This window comes from Talpa europaea (assembly GCF_964194135.1).
Source record: "Talpa europaea genome assembly, chromosome: 15".
In the NCBI taxonomy this organism is placed as follows: domain Eukaryota; kingdom Metazoa; phylum Chordata; class Mammalia; order Eulipotyphla; family Talpidae; genus Talpa; species Talpa europaea.
Window position 1 is genome coordinate 23,426,558 of NC_140083.1, and position 17,284 is coordinate 23,443,841.

Sequence of the window (17,284 nt, forward strand, 5' to 3'; positions counted from 1 at the left end):
TCATCAAGAAATCTAGAGAGAGCTCACAGTCATTATTTAAAAAAAAATTTAATTGGGTTCAGAAGAGAGTCGTGGTCAGATATTGAATTTTTTAATACTTTTTTACAGAAAGTGTTTGTAGAGAATGTCATGTAGTGTCAAAAGGTTGTAAAGAGAAAAAGATCAGGCTGGATAGAACGGTAAGAAAGAGCAATATTATAGGAGAGAGAAGAGATTAGAAAGAAAATCTTGTTTTCTCTTTGGTGATGTTTTGCAAACTTGAGAAGACAAAATCAGGTAAGATAAGTATGTGAGGAAATGTGAGGAAAAAATGGTACTTTTTCATTAATTTACCTGTTTCTTTGTTTAGTGAATACAGAGTTCTGTGTGTTTGTGTAATTGTGTGTATAATTTGAATAATAATATATGTCACATGATTTTTAATTTCAAAATTGCATATAAATATATGAATATATAATATACATCATATGTGTGAATATATTTAGCCTTAAATTCATGTATAAAATCTTTATGAAAGAAATTTTTGAGTGAAATTATTTCTTTGCTCTGGGCCTCCCTGGTAACACAGGGGTTAAAGTCTCAGCATTATCAAGCCATCACTGAGTTGGATCCCCCACCAGGGAGCTGACCCACATGGCACAGCAGACCTCCTGTCTTGCCCGCTGTTGCCCTCAGCAGTGTATTTCAGTAGATCCACCTGTTCTGCTCCCCACTCTGTCTCTGGTGAATCCTTTCACCCTCCCTACCCACACCTTTGGCCTATACCCCATTCTTGTATGCATAAAAAAATAAATAAATCTTAAAAAAGAGAAATTATTTCATTCCACTTTAAAAAGTAATTATTTGATGTCATCTAAAAATTATTTTAAATAGCTATGTCTTTGAAGTTTTTTTATAGCCGTTTCATTATATGTGAACATTCAGCACCTGTGTTTCTCAACAGAATGTAATTCTACCCTAACCTAAACTTTGAACTTTAAGCTTTATTGAACCAGATGTGCTAACTTTGAATATATTTTAGATGGGGGAGTAGGGTTATTAAATACCCTTATTTCCAAAACTGTATTCACAATCAACACTGCTGTGTTATAAACTTTTGACAAAGATATTTTTCAAGCACTTGTAATAAAACTGCTGAACAAAACTTGTTCAGTATTTCCCATTGCTCATGTAAGTAATAAACTGCCTTGTAACATATGTTGTTAGCAAATAAATCTCATGATATTTAGAGTTTATACAGATGATATGTCAACCTAACCAAATAATTCACTCAAACTATAAAATGAGTTATCATTTTTCTGAATCAGCCTAATCTATATTAATCAACCAATGACCTTTGAAAAACACCTTTCACTCTTTCTAAAATTACTCCAAGACTAAGTAGAAATTTTCTATCAAATAATACACTGTTTGAACTTGGATCCAAAATACTGCTCAAGTAATTTGTTCTCATTTACATGACTGTCTAGCTGAATCCTTTCCATTTTGCAATAATAACAAAAAACTTTTGTTGTTAAATGGAATTAAATTCTAACCACCCTTTGGTCCCTCTTCCCTCTTCACCCGTCTCATGATTAACCATTAAATGGCTTCACCTGCGTTCCTGGGAATTTGGGAAATTATGTTACATCCATAATAGAATTCCGTTTCCCTCTGAGGTTGCTGTGGCATCAGAAACAAATGTCTGTTGTTTGCTGAGAAAACACACTGCTAGGAAGTCAGACACCTTAACTTACGTGACCTGGACCTCACGCACCTCCTCAGATTTGGAAATGTGAAAACCAGCACCTCCCTCACAACTTTCACCTCTAATATAACCCCAGCTCTCCTGCCCTTCAGGGAGCCAGCTGTCCCACCTTGATGATGATCTCCAAGAAATTCCTCTGTGTAAACACATTTCTTATAATTATCATTTGGCTTTCTTAGCATGAGGAAAAGAGCCAGTTTGGTTGTTCACAACTGGTAGTTTTTAAGTAGGAATATGCTATAGAAGATTATTATCAGGTTGTGTTCAACTGATTTAAAATGTGAAACCAAAATTTTACTTTCTTTTAATACTTTCAAGTGTAAAGGATGGTGATTTGTGTCAGGCATGTACAAATTAGTGGTTGTCAACAAATAATTAGTATTTATTGGGCTTTATTAACATGCTTTGTTTGAATACTGAGGTCCTGAGAGACTTGTGCTTTTCCAAGTGCATCTTTAGAGTAAATAATTATGGAGTAAGTAGTTACCTGGTAATGCTTTCTTGATATCTAGGAACTACCTTGCTTTTTAATCTTATTTCTCTCCATTTAATGTGCACCTTACTATTTTAGGCCACCAGCGCCTGTGAAAGAATCTTGTTCTTTCTCCCTTTATTGGATGATTTTTAAGTATATTGATGTATGTCGAGATAGGAAACATCCTTTAAACTTCATGCTTATCATATATACTTTGTTGACTAAAACAAACAAAAAAATCAACAGATAACATAGAATTATTCAGAATCTATTTTCTTTCTAATTTTTTTATCATTTATTCCATGAAGCAAAATAGTGTTATCTCGCACTGTGTTTGTGGATCCATAAACGTGTGCTTACGTTTCTGAGTTGCTCAGAAGAATACATTTTTCCACTGTAATTTTGACAGTTTTTGATCTTTTGACATATCTTGAATTTACTTATTGTACAATTTGGTCATATTTTCTTGACAATTTTAGCATATAGTAGTATAAAGTGATTTTAATTGTGTAGTCATATGCTTTTATGGCCCAAATTAAATCCACCTGCATTTTATATCAGAATTGCAAATTATAGTATCTCATTGTTTGAACTTGCTTAACATGCTTAGTTCATTTTATCATTAGCCTTTTTTAAATCATTACCCTTTATAAGTCACTTTATAATTGAATGATCTATAGGAAAACATATAAGTTAGTCATTCAGTGACCAAAATATATTGCTCGTAATATTTGTTCTTTCTTCAGAGTTCCTGGCCCCCAGATTCCCAAATTCTTGAAATTTTTAAGTGTCAAGAGAGATAATGGTGTGTTTTATCTTAAAGAGCATTGGAACCAGTTGGCAGGATAACCAACCATGTGATTTTAGAGAGTTGAAACTTTAAGTAACAACCCCCCCCCCATCTCGAGGTGGACAGGTTTGAAGGTGAAATCAGTTGTCAATGATTTAGTCAATCATGGTGTTACAGGGCAGGAAGAGGGGCACCCTAAACCCCGCAAACCTGTAAGCTCTAAATAGAGTCTGCCATCTGCTGCATCAACAAAACATATGAGACTTTAATTGGAAGTGATACCGGAATTGTCAGGTCTAGTCTCCCAGCCAGAAACGGATCTCAGGCTGCAGGGGAGTCCCAGCCACTAGACCCCCCAGGGTTGGTGTCTCACGAAGCCGCAGCAGGAACTTCGCAGACGCTCAGGCAAGCAAGCGAGAAGAGGCAGGTTCGTTTATAGAAAGAAAAAGTTTATTGAGGAGGAAAAGAGCAGAAATAAAGTGGGACTCCCAGGCCAGGGAACCAGGCCTGGGAGGGGCAAGGAAGCCAAAGTGGAGTCGTGTCTTAGGGAATATATACCTTTTTCCCTCATTATTCTAAAGCTGCCCCAGTCTCTTTGTGATTGGTTAGTTCTCGGCTGTCTCACTTAATTTGCTACTGAGTAGGGGGATCTTCACGTTCCTTATCTAACAGCTTTCTCTTTCCCCATTTGTTGCATCTTTAAATTTATGGCCCAGTCCTCTGGATGGACATCCCTGCATTGAAGTTAAACAGCTGCCCTTCTAATGTGACCATAAATTAAACCACTCTCCATTTCTCCAATCTCCGCCTCCTTTTACCACCTGAAGGAAACCAGGACCAGCATTAACAATGTTGTCCTTGGTCCTGGCATGTTTGTTTTTCCTAATGGAATGGGTTACTTTCCCTTGCTTGTCCTTATCTCTGAAGCCTCCCTAAATTTTTCAGAGGTCCCCTCCTGCACTATCCCTAAAACTGCCTAATAACCCTAGCTTGCCCTGTCTCAGAAGGAACTTTAATACAATTAGGAAACAATACTGGAAAGGCAAAGACTATAGTTTCTATATCAAGCACCCAAAGTTACCGTCCCCTCGTGGGTAAAAGTCCACCCAAGTAGGATTGGCCCAGAACAAGGCCCCGGAGCCTGTCACAAGTCTAAAGCATCTTCCAGTGGAGACCCACAGAAAAGGATCAGAAACAACCAGAGAAGTCCGGAAGGAAAAGAGCAAAATCAAAATCAAGGCAAAGGCTGCCATTATCACCTCCCCACAGGTCTCTCATCCACATGTGTCACCTAGTCCAAGACAAAGAGGCAAGTATTTTTTTCACGTGTCTCTTGGCTCCATGTGCCTCCTCTAGGTCTCCTTCTGGCTCCATCCTGCTTCCTTTCTTCCTCAGCCTCCTAGGCAGCTGCTTCTTCTCCCTGCTCAGCTCCACCCTACTTTTGGGTGGGGCAGGAAATCTGAAACCTCCCTCTTTCCTGGGGACCACCCTGTTACAATGGTTGTAATGAAACTTCCTAAAAAATGCAAAAGGACAGAGTTCAGTTATCTCCTATGTAAAATGTTTCTCTTAGTTCTTTGAGTGACTCTAGAAAAGTATTGGAACCAAAGGAGGGAGTGTGGGAACCTCTCATTTTTAACTAGTCCATCAGAGATACAGATAACAACCTGAACTTAGATTTGGCAGCTTAAGATTGCAATTAAAATCTCCAGTTTACAGCTGGTCAGTGAAAAGCACGGTAATAAATAACCAGGCTGGTAACTGTGACTGAAAGGTATGGAAGTGTAAGAAGGTTATCCCAGGAAGCATCTTGTAGATCTAAACCCCTAACCTGTGTCGTCTGTCATTGTGTCTTTGTAAATGGTTTTTGAATTGAGTTGAATCATAGAACACAAGCGAATTGCTTGTTGGTGATGTGGGAAATCCCCCTCCACACACGTTGGAAATTTGAGTCCTGGTGTTGAGTATCCAAGTTCAGTCTCAAACCATTCAGAAGTCAAACACAAGAGATAAGAGCTATTCTGGGAGATGGCTGCCTCACAACCTAGAGAAACCATCTTGGAGCTTTGATAGGGTTTTTGTAAGGATGTCTTGAGGAAAAAAGCAGAGTTTCAGCAAGTTCCCTCTGTTATCTTTAGCCATTGTTTGCAAATTTCCATTTCAGCCAGTCTGTTAGATTGGAATGGGTGGTCTGGTTTCCTTTCTCCAAGATTCATCTGTCAACAAAAATGATGGAGCAGGGAATGATGGAGGTTTTCTTAAGGCCTTTTAAGGGAGTTAATTTGTAGATGATCTAAGACGCAACTGAGTATTTTAAAGGGTAGAGTAATGACTGAGGCAGAGGCCTTTTCCCAGTTTGTATTTTTTTTTTTTAACACTTTCACCAGAACACCTACTCACACTTTATTTTAAATATTTTTGATACAGTTTACATTAGGGTTTACATATGTATGTATGTGCCTTCGCATACTCCCACACTAATTTGAAAATCATAGTTCTATCAAAATTAGTTAATCCTATTTACTGATATTTTTCTATAACTTCTGTTGGTATTTAGGAATTTTTGTTATTTTGTTTTCTCTAATAACTCTAATTATTCCACAGTCCGTTTCCTTATTTTTTATTCTTATGTGTGTTTTGTTTTCTTTAAATCAAGACTATGGCTCATCTATTAACCCCTCAGTGTAGATATAGATGAGCTTGTTATATATACACCTTCCTCTCTCTTTTCTCATTATTACTTGGTTTATTTTTGCATTGTCAGAGTAAATGACATTTGCACACTGTTCTTCCACCTATTCTCTACTGTTATTTAAATATTAGATCTACATTTAAATATATCAAGTGATCAAAAGCTGGTTTTTTTTCTGGTTTCCCCAATAATTCCTGAGTCAGTAACCTTGGCCAGTGACCACATGTGGATAATTTCAAGACATTTCTAATTCAATCTTATAGGTAAAGAAAATAGTAAATCTGTGCAACACAGACAAATCATTTACCTTTGCTAAGTCATTTATAATAGAAAGAAAAGCAAGTTGCATTTGGTGTTTCAGCACTAACTTTACAAGCAAAACAATAAGGCAACAATTTTTTTCAAAAAATATAGAAAATGTGGACAAAGAATTTTAAAATGACCCAGATTTTCTGATCATGATAGAGAAATTGGAAGCAGATTTATCCATTCCTTTTCAAGAACCTAAAATTTTTAACTAAATATGTAAAATGATAGTTTTCAAACATTGAACAACAAGCAAATTCTGACAATGATCTCTGATAAAAGGGAAACAATAACTTCCAGACTAGTTTTTGATAGAATTGAAATTATTTGGACTTCAGGTGACTAGAGTTCACATGTAGAGAGGAAAAAGCTACATAGGTAGGTGGAGGGCACAATTGCAGAAGAGACAGACAGAGACAGATGAACAGAGAGAAACTCCAGAGATGTACAAAGGGTTATCCTCATGTCTTCATCTGAACACTCATCAGGTGATGTGTGTGAGAAAACTCTTTAGGGTTGGTAAAGAATCCCTGGAAAATCACAGTTGAAACAATTCCTGGAATGTAAAGATGGTAATAACTCATGTTTCCATTACCCAGAATGGAAAAACTTTGTAATATATTGAGCATCTGATAGAGTACTCAGGATATTGCCTGAGCAGTGAGGCAAAATTAGTTGTAGAATGAAGGCTGTTCTGAGATCAGCACTCTGATATTAAAAGGTGACGAAGATATTAAAAAAGAAAGAAAAATTTCAGAGCCATGTTCTTATAAATGCAGAAGTGTTAGCAAATAAAACCGATAGTGTATAAAATTCATTGTAGAATTACTTAAAATATAATATATAATTATATTCGGTTTAGATTCCATAATCAGCATACCAAAAGATTAAAAGAATAAAGATAAAAACTTCATATGATCAACTCAATAGATGGAGAAAGTATATTTGATGAAATTCAACACTCATTCATGACAAAGATTCTCAAACATCTAGGAACAGAAGGGAACAATTCGGAGAGATTAGATGCATCTCTTTAACATCAGAACAAGGCACAGATGTTTGCTTTAACACCTTCTATTTAGTGTTTCCATAGACAACAACTCATGTCCATGGAGTAAGGCAGCTGCAGCATCAACAAATATTAATAGCTTATAAATTGGAAAAAGTTTTAAAACTGCTTACAGATGCAGTGACTCTTTAGCTTAATAAGATTACATGATTAAAGGTATCAGCATTTACATATGCATTGTTTCTCTATGGATTTGAATTAAACTATTCAAAATGAAGTTTCCAAAAACTCTTTGTAATAACATCAAGAAGAAACCTGTTAGGAATGAATTTTAGAGAAAATAGGAAAGGCATCAACATTGCCGATAAAATAAAAACATTTCTCAGAAATTAAAGATGATCTTGAAAAATGAGTAAGTGCAATCAGTGTTCATTCAAAAGACTATATTCGTAGATCTAAATAATTTGTGCATTCAACAAATTTCTACATACTATATAGCTATGTTTCAATTGACATTGTGTTGATTATAATGTATTAATGATAATTTATTTGCAGATCCAACAGATTTATAGTAAAGATCCATTTATCTCTGTCGAAATTGATAGTTACTGTAAAATTTATATTAAAATACAGATGACCTAAAATAGCCAAAAGAATCTTGAAAAAAAGGGTTAAGTTAGCATATTCACATGATCTCATTTCAAGACTTACCATAACCAATGTTTCCTCAACTTAAAAAAAAATGATTTACCATAAATAGATGTTAATGTCACAGAAATACAGATAGTGTGGTATTAGCATTAAGATCAACAAATAGATTAATGTATGAAAGAGAGGTTACATATATATAATAAATATGCAAGCATATATTTACATCCAGTTGATTTTCAATAAAGCACCAGTCTATCAGTAATGTTGACCAAATGGATAAATCTATAAGATAACTTAATCTCTTCCTCACACAATAATGGAAATTAATTTAATATGATTCATAACCTAAACTTTAATGCTATAACTATAATAATGCCTTAACATTTGCTTTTCTTTTTGTTTCTCATTAAAGAACTATTTTTTCCAGAGTTTTTTTCTTCTACTCTTGTTGCTGATACCCATATGCTCAGAAATACTAACAAGACTTGCTTTTCATTTTCATTTACTCTACATCAGTATGAACCACCACACTGATCTTATGTTAATATATTAACAATATAATCTGTCAACTTTATGTGTGAAATTGGAAACTGAATTTTAATTCAAACAATTGAAGAGTGAGATTTTGAAAGGTCTGCCTTTTGATATATATATGATAAAGAAAGTTTTGAATCTAAAATTAGTTATTAGTAATTCTGTGCCTCTTATCTACAGGAGAGAATGTTTAAATTTTATCAAGTAAAACATATCTTTGAAATACTGGATAAAATGAGATGCCTGCGAAAACGTTCTACAGTATCATTCTTGGGAGTTCTTGTCATTTTCCTTCTATTTATGAACTTGTACATTGAAGATAGCTATGTTCTGGTAAGTAATTGAGGTTGTTTATTTTGTGTTTTAAATAGGGCTTTAAATAAAACTAGGCTTAGATTGTTTAGTTGCAACCTAATTGTAATATAATTAAAATTGAGGATGTTGAATAGCATCCATTAGTTTGAGCAAAGTTATAACTTGTATAATTTGTATCTAATTTTTGTATCAGTTATATATCACTAATATCAGAAGTGTTTTAATTTGTGTTACAATTTTTTTCTTTAATGCTATATATATATATTCTGGTTTAAATGTGTGTATATAATTTCAAAGAGCTATGACTGTTGAATTAATATTATGCAAAAACATTTTTGAGCTTTAATTTTAAATATATGTAATAAAATAAACTTAAAGGTATTTCTTTTTACTTTTTCTATGTTTCTATGTAATAAAAATTTTTACAATCCCATTGTCTAATTAGTGATGCTGATCGTGCTATTTGTTAAGATGTGATATTTTATTATAATGTGTGCACCCCATTTGGTTTTGAATAATCCTAAATCACAACCAGGATACATATTTATAGTCACTGAAAAGTAATTTAGACGTTCAAAAACTAAAGCTGTTATTAATGTGGAAACTATTCAGTAGTTAGAAATAATATTAAAATTACTAAATAATGATATATGAATGATTTTTAAGGGAATTATGGAACTATTAGGACAATCTGGAAAATCATGAGAAATTAATTTGTTGCTATTATTTATTGTCATTATAATTATCACATCATTTCATGTATGATAAGAATGAATGGATATTATTTTTTCTATCTGAATTGAACTAAAGTAGCTGAAAAATCCTAACCTTTATGTGATTATTCCTATTCACATATTTCCAAAAATCAAAACCTTTTGATTCACAGAGGACTAAGAAGTATTTTCCATCATGCAAAATGCTTAAATTATTGTCTTAGTTTTAATTATTGTCTTAGCAAAAAAGAAATTTGACAATCACCACAAATAATGTTTCCCCATACAATATTTTATTTTATTAATTGAACATGATTTATTAGCTACCTAGTATTTGCCAGATGCTACTATATATCCTGTGGACCAGCTATATAATCTTAGTTGATACAAATCCTTTTAGAGATCTGTCAAACACCTTGCTTACCATTAACATTGATCTTTTATGGTGAAATTCTTTCAGATTCCTAGATCTTGACTCTGCTTTGGCTTTGTACATCAATTATAGGTTTTGATCTTGTGACCCTTTTATTCTTCCATCTACTGTCAATCCACAATGACTAAAATCACCATAGATTAATAGAATTTTACCAAGCATGTTTTACATAAACATAGCCAACTGAAGAAACTTAATGATATGCATTTTGGATTTTCAAGAATCCAACTTTTAAGTTTATGATATGTAAGGACAACAGAATAAGTCTCATGTGATTCAGCTATTCTTTTCTTTATAGAGTTAGAGATCATAAATTAACTAGAAGGTTCTTGATTAATGATTTAATTTTGTAACAAAAATTTATTTCTCACATCTGTGTTTACCAGTAGAAATAAATCACATCTTCTAAATCAAACACATAGCATTGTCAGGATGCTTGTTGTTCAATGACTTTCTGCATTTATGAGACACTTTAAAGTGCAGTTTCAACATTGTCATATTAAACAGAAAAGAGCATTGTATGCAGCAAACAGTCTTGAAATAGAGCCTCATCAAATTCACTGTAAAATGTGTAGGAAGTAATAGAGTATATATCCATAAAAGATCAAATACCATTACTCTGTTTTGTGAAATTTTATATGTTCCTATCTAGAACATCAGTCCTAGCCATCAAATGTAAAAGATATAAATGAAGTTTACATTTGCTAAAGAGTAATTTCTCAATGTAATTTTCTCTGAATATACTAGGCATATATTTAGTTAAATTTGCAATTTGACACAGGTGTACAGAAGTATGTAAAATTGAATTATTTTTAAATACATACATTAACTTGGAAAAAGTGACTTAAAATGATTGTCAACTATAGCCACTCCCATTTTTGTAAATTCAATGACAGTATTTTATTAGTTTAATTTTTCACTATTTACTAGATGATGTATTCTACCTAAATTGCATTTTTGAGGTAAATTTATCCCAAGGACTAATATGTATGATGATTTTAAAATTTTTAAACCATTAATGTAGAATTAAATTTAAAATTGTCTTCTAAAAATGTTTCATATCATGTAAAACTGCCCCCCTTGTAGGATATAATACAGCTTATTTGCTTCTTTTTAATGTTTTTAACCTCTTATTTTCACTTTTCATAAAATTATCTGGCTTGATTTTCTTTCTTTGCTGCAGATTGGCACAATGTGTGCAATTTTCTCAGTATAGACATTATTGAGAAATTAGTAGGTTCCTCTTTTTCCATTTCTTTTATTTCAGGGAGAAATAATAGTTATAATTCAGAGAAATCAGATAAAAAATTACAAGTAGTAAGGTCTCTGGAATTACTTAGTACATTCTAATCTACTCTTTTTGCTGAAAAAAAAAAATCGATTGTGACCTGAAATCCTGAGCATATAACAGTTAAGACTATTACATACATATTAAGGATATATGTATCTTTCAGTGAGAACAGAAGTAGGTTCAGTGTAAGAGACAAATACTATTACAAGGCAAACTTAAGTAGAACAGATGCTACATGCCCAATCAACTTAGCTCCTCAAATGTGATCATCTTCAAAGTAGCCACAAGAGTATATATTTAGTTTGTAGCTAGTCCATTGAATTGCATTCTGATCCAGAAAATGATTGTCATAAAGCTTTGTTTTATTATTGAGAAAATTCACTGTTGTATAGTAGCTACAGGAAGAAGGTATCCAGGGAAAACCTCACTGTTCAGGTAGATACCTCTGGAAAGCAGCCAATAAGACAGAATCCAGTAAAAATTACATTATTTATTTATGCTGAAAAGTGTGTAGAAGCTTGTTCTTGAGAATTTAATAAAGTGCTTTCATATAAGTTTTGTTTCATTTTATATTCTGTTACATCCTTCAATCAGAATGAATATACTCTGTCTTATCACTGAAAAAAAAATTGAAATTTTATGTGTCCATGTTAGAATTATCAAAAAGATATGCTCGGGCCTCCCCAGTGGCGCAGCGGTTGAGCGCTGGGTTGCGAACCTGCCCGCAGCCTCTGCGGCGCCGGTTCGATCCCCGGCTGCTCCCCGGCCACCGGAGGAGGGTCCCACATGGTGCGCAGACCTCTCCTGCCGCCTGCTGCTCCCCTCAGCAGTGTACTTCATCAGTCTGCCTGCTCTGCTCCCCGCTCTGGCTCTGGTGAATTCTCTCACCCTCCCGTGCTTCTGACTGTACCCAGTGCTTGTATAAACAAAACAAACAAACAAATAAATAAATATAAATAAACATGCCTCTATAAAATAAAAAAAAAATTAAAAAAAAGATATGCAATATCCTGTACTTTCTTTAAAATGTAACATCACACAAGAACAGAGTGATGAAATTAATTCAGTATTGTGATTTTTATAGCTTTTTCTTTTAGATCCTATGGTCACCGTTACATTAAATGTAGTCAATGTGCAACTGAGTTCCCCGTCTACTTTTGGCAATCCTAAATTTATTTTAAAATGTTAATGATTTTTATAGGTTGAAGTACAGGTAATTGAGACTTCTATGACACCATATATTATTGTGTAAGGAAAAACTTTATTTAATACATATTTTTCTGCCTCCTTGGCACTTAGGAAGGAGATAAACAACTTATAAGGGAAACATCTACACATCAACTGAATTCAGAACGTTACGTGCACACTTTCAAAGATTTATCTAATTTTTCAGGAGCCATAAATGTTACTTATCGCTACCTAGCTGCCACACCTTTACAAAGAAAACGTAAGTATTCTTAAACTTTTAAAGCAAGAATACATTAAAAAAAAATTTTGGTTTTAAAGAATAACTTATTTCATTTGTATAGTAATAAAAGTTTAAGTGCTTTGTTAATATAGTATAGTCTTTGGTAAATATTTCAATGTTTCTTTACTTTTGTGACTAATCCCTGGTTCAATTCCATTAGTAAGAAAAAAAAATAAATAAAATGGCTAAGTATAACATGAACTTACAATAGTTTGTTGTAGAATCATACAGAGGGACTAAAAAAAGACAGTATATTTTTAAAAATCATCTATGAAACATAACTATTTCCATGATTATGTTAACACAGAAAGTAAAAAATAATTACTGGATAGTATCTTTGATATGTGTAATATAATAAAGAAAGCAAATGAACTAATAAAATACAGCAAAAATAACTAAAAATCTGGTGGTTATCAGATGGAAAAGGAAAGTGGAGTGGAAGGAAGGTGTAAAAAGTGTGAACTTGATAGTAGGAATTGGGTGTGGTGAGATATGTTTATATTGAGGTGTGTGAAATTGTAAATCTAAAATTTTAGTAGCTTTGGAAAGTAAGTAAATAGGTAAATATAAAATAATTCCAAAATTAAAATTTTGACCCAATAAAAAATAAATATATAAATAAATAGAATCATTATGCCCCTATTAATGATTAACACATTTATTAATTATTTTCAAACTCATGCTTTGGTTTTATGACTTGCCAGTAGATATGAAGTAGTGAAAATCAATTTATTAGTTTCCATAACAATTGACCACAAACTAGGTGGTTTGAAGCAACCGAAATTTGTTCTCTCACATTTCTTTGACCAGAGTCTGAAATCAAGTTGCTGGCAGCATCACCCTCTCAAAGTTTGAGAGAAGAATCTTTCCTCACCACTTCCATCTCCTGGTAGCTCTTTTTCATTTCTTGGTTTATAACAACATAATTACAATTTCTGCTTCCATCCTCTCAGGCTTTTCTTCCTCTGTTTCCCTGTTTTCTACTCTTTTTATAAGGACCCCAGTCATTAACTCTAACACCCACTCTAAATCCAATATGATTTCATTTTGAGATCCTTAACTAATACTATCTGCCAAGACCCTATTCCACTTAAGGTCACATTCTGAGGTTCCAGGGAAGCATGTATTTTTGGAGGAAGATATTGGATTCTCTGCAGGCAGTCTAAATTCAAGATGTAACAAACTATTTCATGGATTTTGAGACACTGGACTATTGACAGTATCATGATGTGCCAATAAGAAAATACACCAATTTTAATGGCTAGATACCATCAAATGTAACATGCAAACCTGATTTTAAAATATTTCTGTGGGGAAAAAAGTGATTCTTAGAATCAATGAAATACAGTGAACTTCTGTTTAAAAGTGTTTATGGGGCCACGCTGGTGCCATAGGGGGTTGAGACACAACCTATGAACCTGTCCACAGCACGAGTTCGATCCCCAGCCAGGGTGCTGCCCACATGGCGCAGACCTCTCCTGTCTAGTCTGCTGCTCCCCTCAGCAGTGTATTTCAATCTGCCTGTTCTTTCCCCACCCTGTCTCTGGAGAATCCTCTCATCCCCCGCACCTCTGGCCTGTACTCTGGTTCTTGTATGCATAAATAAATAAATCTTAAAAAAAATGTTTATGCAAGTGAGTTTGTGATCACCAGTTTGATGAAATTGTCATTTCCATATTGCGTTTTTTAGATCTTTCATTTTCATTTTTAACCCTTTCAAATGTCTACTTCTCTTAAGCTTTCTTCCATTTGTATGAGACTGCTACTGTTTCTTCTCCAACCATTATAATTGTGCAAACATTACTAACTCCCCTTTTCCAATCCAAGTTTACAAAAATGTAATGGTACAGTATGTCATCTGCTTTTATACTGAAGAGCCAATGTAGCACAGAAAACAGAAAATAAGAACAAGGAGGTTGGAATCTCAGCACCATACAATGTGTTACGCTTTGCCAGAGTTGCTTCACCTCACTGTTATTTGGTTTCCTCACCTATATTGTAGGGATGACAGAGAATAAACCTTTCCCCCCAAAACTGTAATGAACACGGTAAAATGCATAGACTACTCCTTTTATTTAATATGTGTTCTATAAGTATTGGCTTTTATATAATATATGTGGAAGCTGCTGACTTCAGTCTGTTGCAATCAGATAGCATACTTGTCAGTAGAAGCCAAGGTTGTAAGCCTAGGTATTTAAATGAATTGCATAAATACCACTCAAAAAATCTAAAGATGTTTCTTGGTCTGGGCTTTTTCAATATCATATAAATCACATCAAGTGGGTGTCTGTATTACTACAGTGATCTTTTCTATTTTCCAAATGGTATTTCTGAAATTCCATTCAGTTGGGTCTCAGTAAGAATGAGAGCTTTAAAAAGTGAAAATATTTCAATAGAAAGATATCTCATCTAACACTTTTCACAGGCGAACTGTCATTTCACAGGGTTTTATTTTATTCCCTGAAAATATCCAATTTCTAATTGCATATTTAAGAACATGACTAAAAATTTCTCCCAACATAATTATTATAAAATGTGATTTAAGGTAAATAAAACCATAATATTCATGTCTTGCAACAATGTATCATGTATTTCAACAATTACAGTTTTTAAAAAAACTTATATTTTTGCATTCTAACTTTCGAGGTAAATTTCAAAATATAACTATGAAGTCCAATTGTTATTTATTTTTGTATAAGATAAAGAAAGTGATCAAAGAGAAATGAAAACATGTTTTCTATAAAAAATTCTAATTTGTTTAAAAGAATGAGTTACCCTAATTTTCTTTTCATCATCTGAGACTAGTTTGTCATCCTCTACTGTGAATATCCTTTTCCTTTTGCAGGTTTTGTTTTTAATATTTGTTGTATGGCTATTATCTAAATATTTGTAGTATGGCTATTTTCTAATGGGCATATATGAGAATATTAAACTGCATGACACTAAATATTTTATTTAATAAACATGTTAACAGCTATAAGATTCATGCATCATTGTGCTTAAGATGCAATGTATTTTCCATAGAAAATATAAATTATGTACAAGGTCCTATAAACTTTATATCTTTAGCATAAAAATTTAATCACAAAATGTTCTATTCATCAACATTCACTAGGTTCATCTAATATAGTAGCAGGCCTAAGTAAAAATAGCTTTTTTTTCCTTTTTCAGTGTTATTCAAAACCTATTCACATTTAATTTGTCTTCCTTTTGAATTCTTTTGCTCAGGGTTTCTTACAATTGGACTTTCATCTGTGAAAAGAAAAAAAGGAAACTATTTACTTGAGACAATCAAGTCAATTTTTGAGCAATCCAGCTACGAAGAGCTGAAGGAAATTTCAGTGGTGGTTCATCTTGCAGAGTTTAATTCATCCTGGCGTGAGGTCATGGTCCAGGATATTACACAAAAATTTGCCCACCATATTATTGCAGGAAGATTAATGGTCATACATGCTCCCGAGGAATATTACCCAATTCTGGATGGCCTTAAAAGAAATTACAATGATCCAGAAGATAGAGTGAGATTTCGATCCAAGCAAAATGTAGATTATGCTTTTCTGCTTAATTTTTGTGCCAATACTTCGGACTATTATGTAATGCTTGAAGATGATGTTCGATGTTCAAAAAATTTCTTAACTGCCATCAAAAAAGTCATTACCTCCCTAGAAGGAACTTACTGGGTCACTCTTGAGTTCTCCAAGCTTGGATACATTGGAAAACTTTATCATTCTCATGATCTCCCACGTTTGGCACATTTTTTATTAATGTTTTATCAAGAAATGCCTTGTGATTGGCTATTGACTCATTTCCGGGGCTTGTTGGCTCAGAAAAATGTGATTCGTTTTAAACCATCTCTCTTTCAACACATGGGCTATTATTCATCATACAAAGGGACTGAGAATAAGCTGAAGGATGATGATTTTGAAGATGAGTCATTTGACATTCCTGATAACCCTCCTGCAAGTCTATATACCAACATCAATGTTTTTGAAAATTATGAAGCAAGCAAGGCTTATAGTAGTGTTGATGAGTACTTTTGGGGAAAACCACCATTAACAGGAGATGTCTTTGTGATTATATTTGAAAATCCAGTTATAATTAAAAAAATTAAAGTGAATACTGGAACAGAAGATCGGCAAAATGACATTTTACATCATGGAGCCCTAGATGTTGGGGAAAATGTTGTACCTTTCAAACAAAGTAGACAATGTCTTACTTACTTAAGACTAGGGGAATTCAAAAATGGAAACTTTGAAATGTCAGATGTAAATCAGAAAGTTCCATTTGATATCCATTGTATAAGGATATATGTTACAAAAACACAAAAAGAGTGGCTGATCATTAGGAGTATTAGCATTTGGACTTCTTAGCTAATTAAATCCATACAATCAGTAACTGAAGCAGGTCTTCCTGTTTCCTTTCTTGCTACCTTCCTGTTTGCTACCTTTGCCCTTTGGAGGGAAAGCAATAGATGGGATACTTTAAAAGAAACATCAGTAATCTCGGCAGTTTTGAGTTAAACATGGTCAACTTAATTTTACACTGATACACATTTGTATTTTTACATCTGAAGTTTAATATCAGTCCATAGTTATTGCTACTGTTATTTATATTTTTAATGTTATCATATTAGTTTCAAATTTTCAATTGAATGTCAAAACTGTGACATGGAGATTTAAAATGAGAACATTTAGTTTATTGGATGGTGAGTCTTGAATAATAACTACCAACTGTACACACCTCCTCAAGAATTGCTCATTTAAGTTATCATCAGATAGCTTTTAGTAAGTATCTATGTGAATATGCAGTTAGTTAGAATGATAATTTGTTTTTTTTTTATCTTGTTAACCTAGGTTTCTA

General features: G+C 33.3%; 1 protein-coding gene across 1 annotated transcript; it reads left to right on the plus strand.

The window, feature by feature from the left end:
• Positions 1 to 8,390: 8,390 nt before the first annotated feature.
• Positions 8,391 to 16,794, plus strand: MGAT4C (MGAT4 family member C; the record flags this gene model as incomplete). Its single annotated transcript, XM_084254523.1, has 3 exons — positions 8,391 to 8,537; positions 12,256 to 12,403; positions 15,653 to 16,794. The coding sequence occupies 3 exons, from the start codon at positions 8,391 to 8,393 to the stop codon at positions 16,792 to 16,794; spliced, it is 1,437 nt and encodes a 478-aa protein (XP_084110649.1).
• Positions 16,795 to 17,284: the final 490 nt, after the last annotated feature.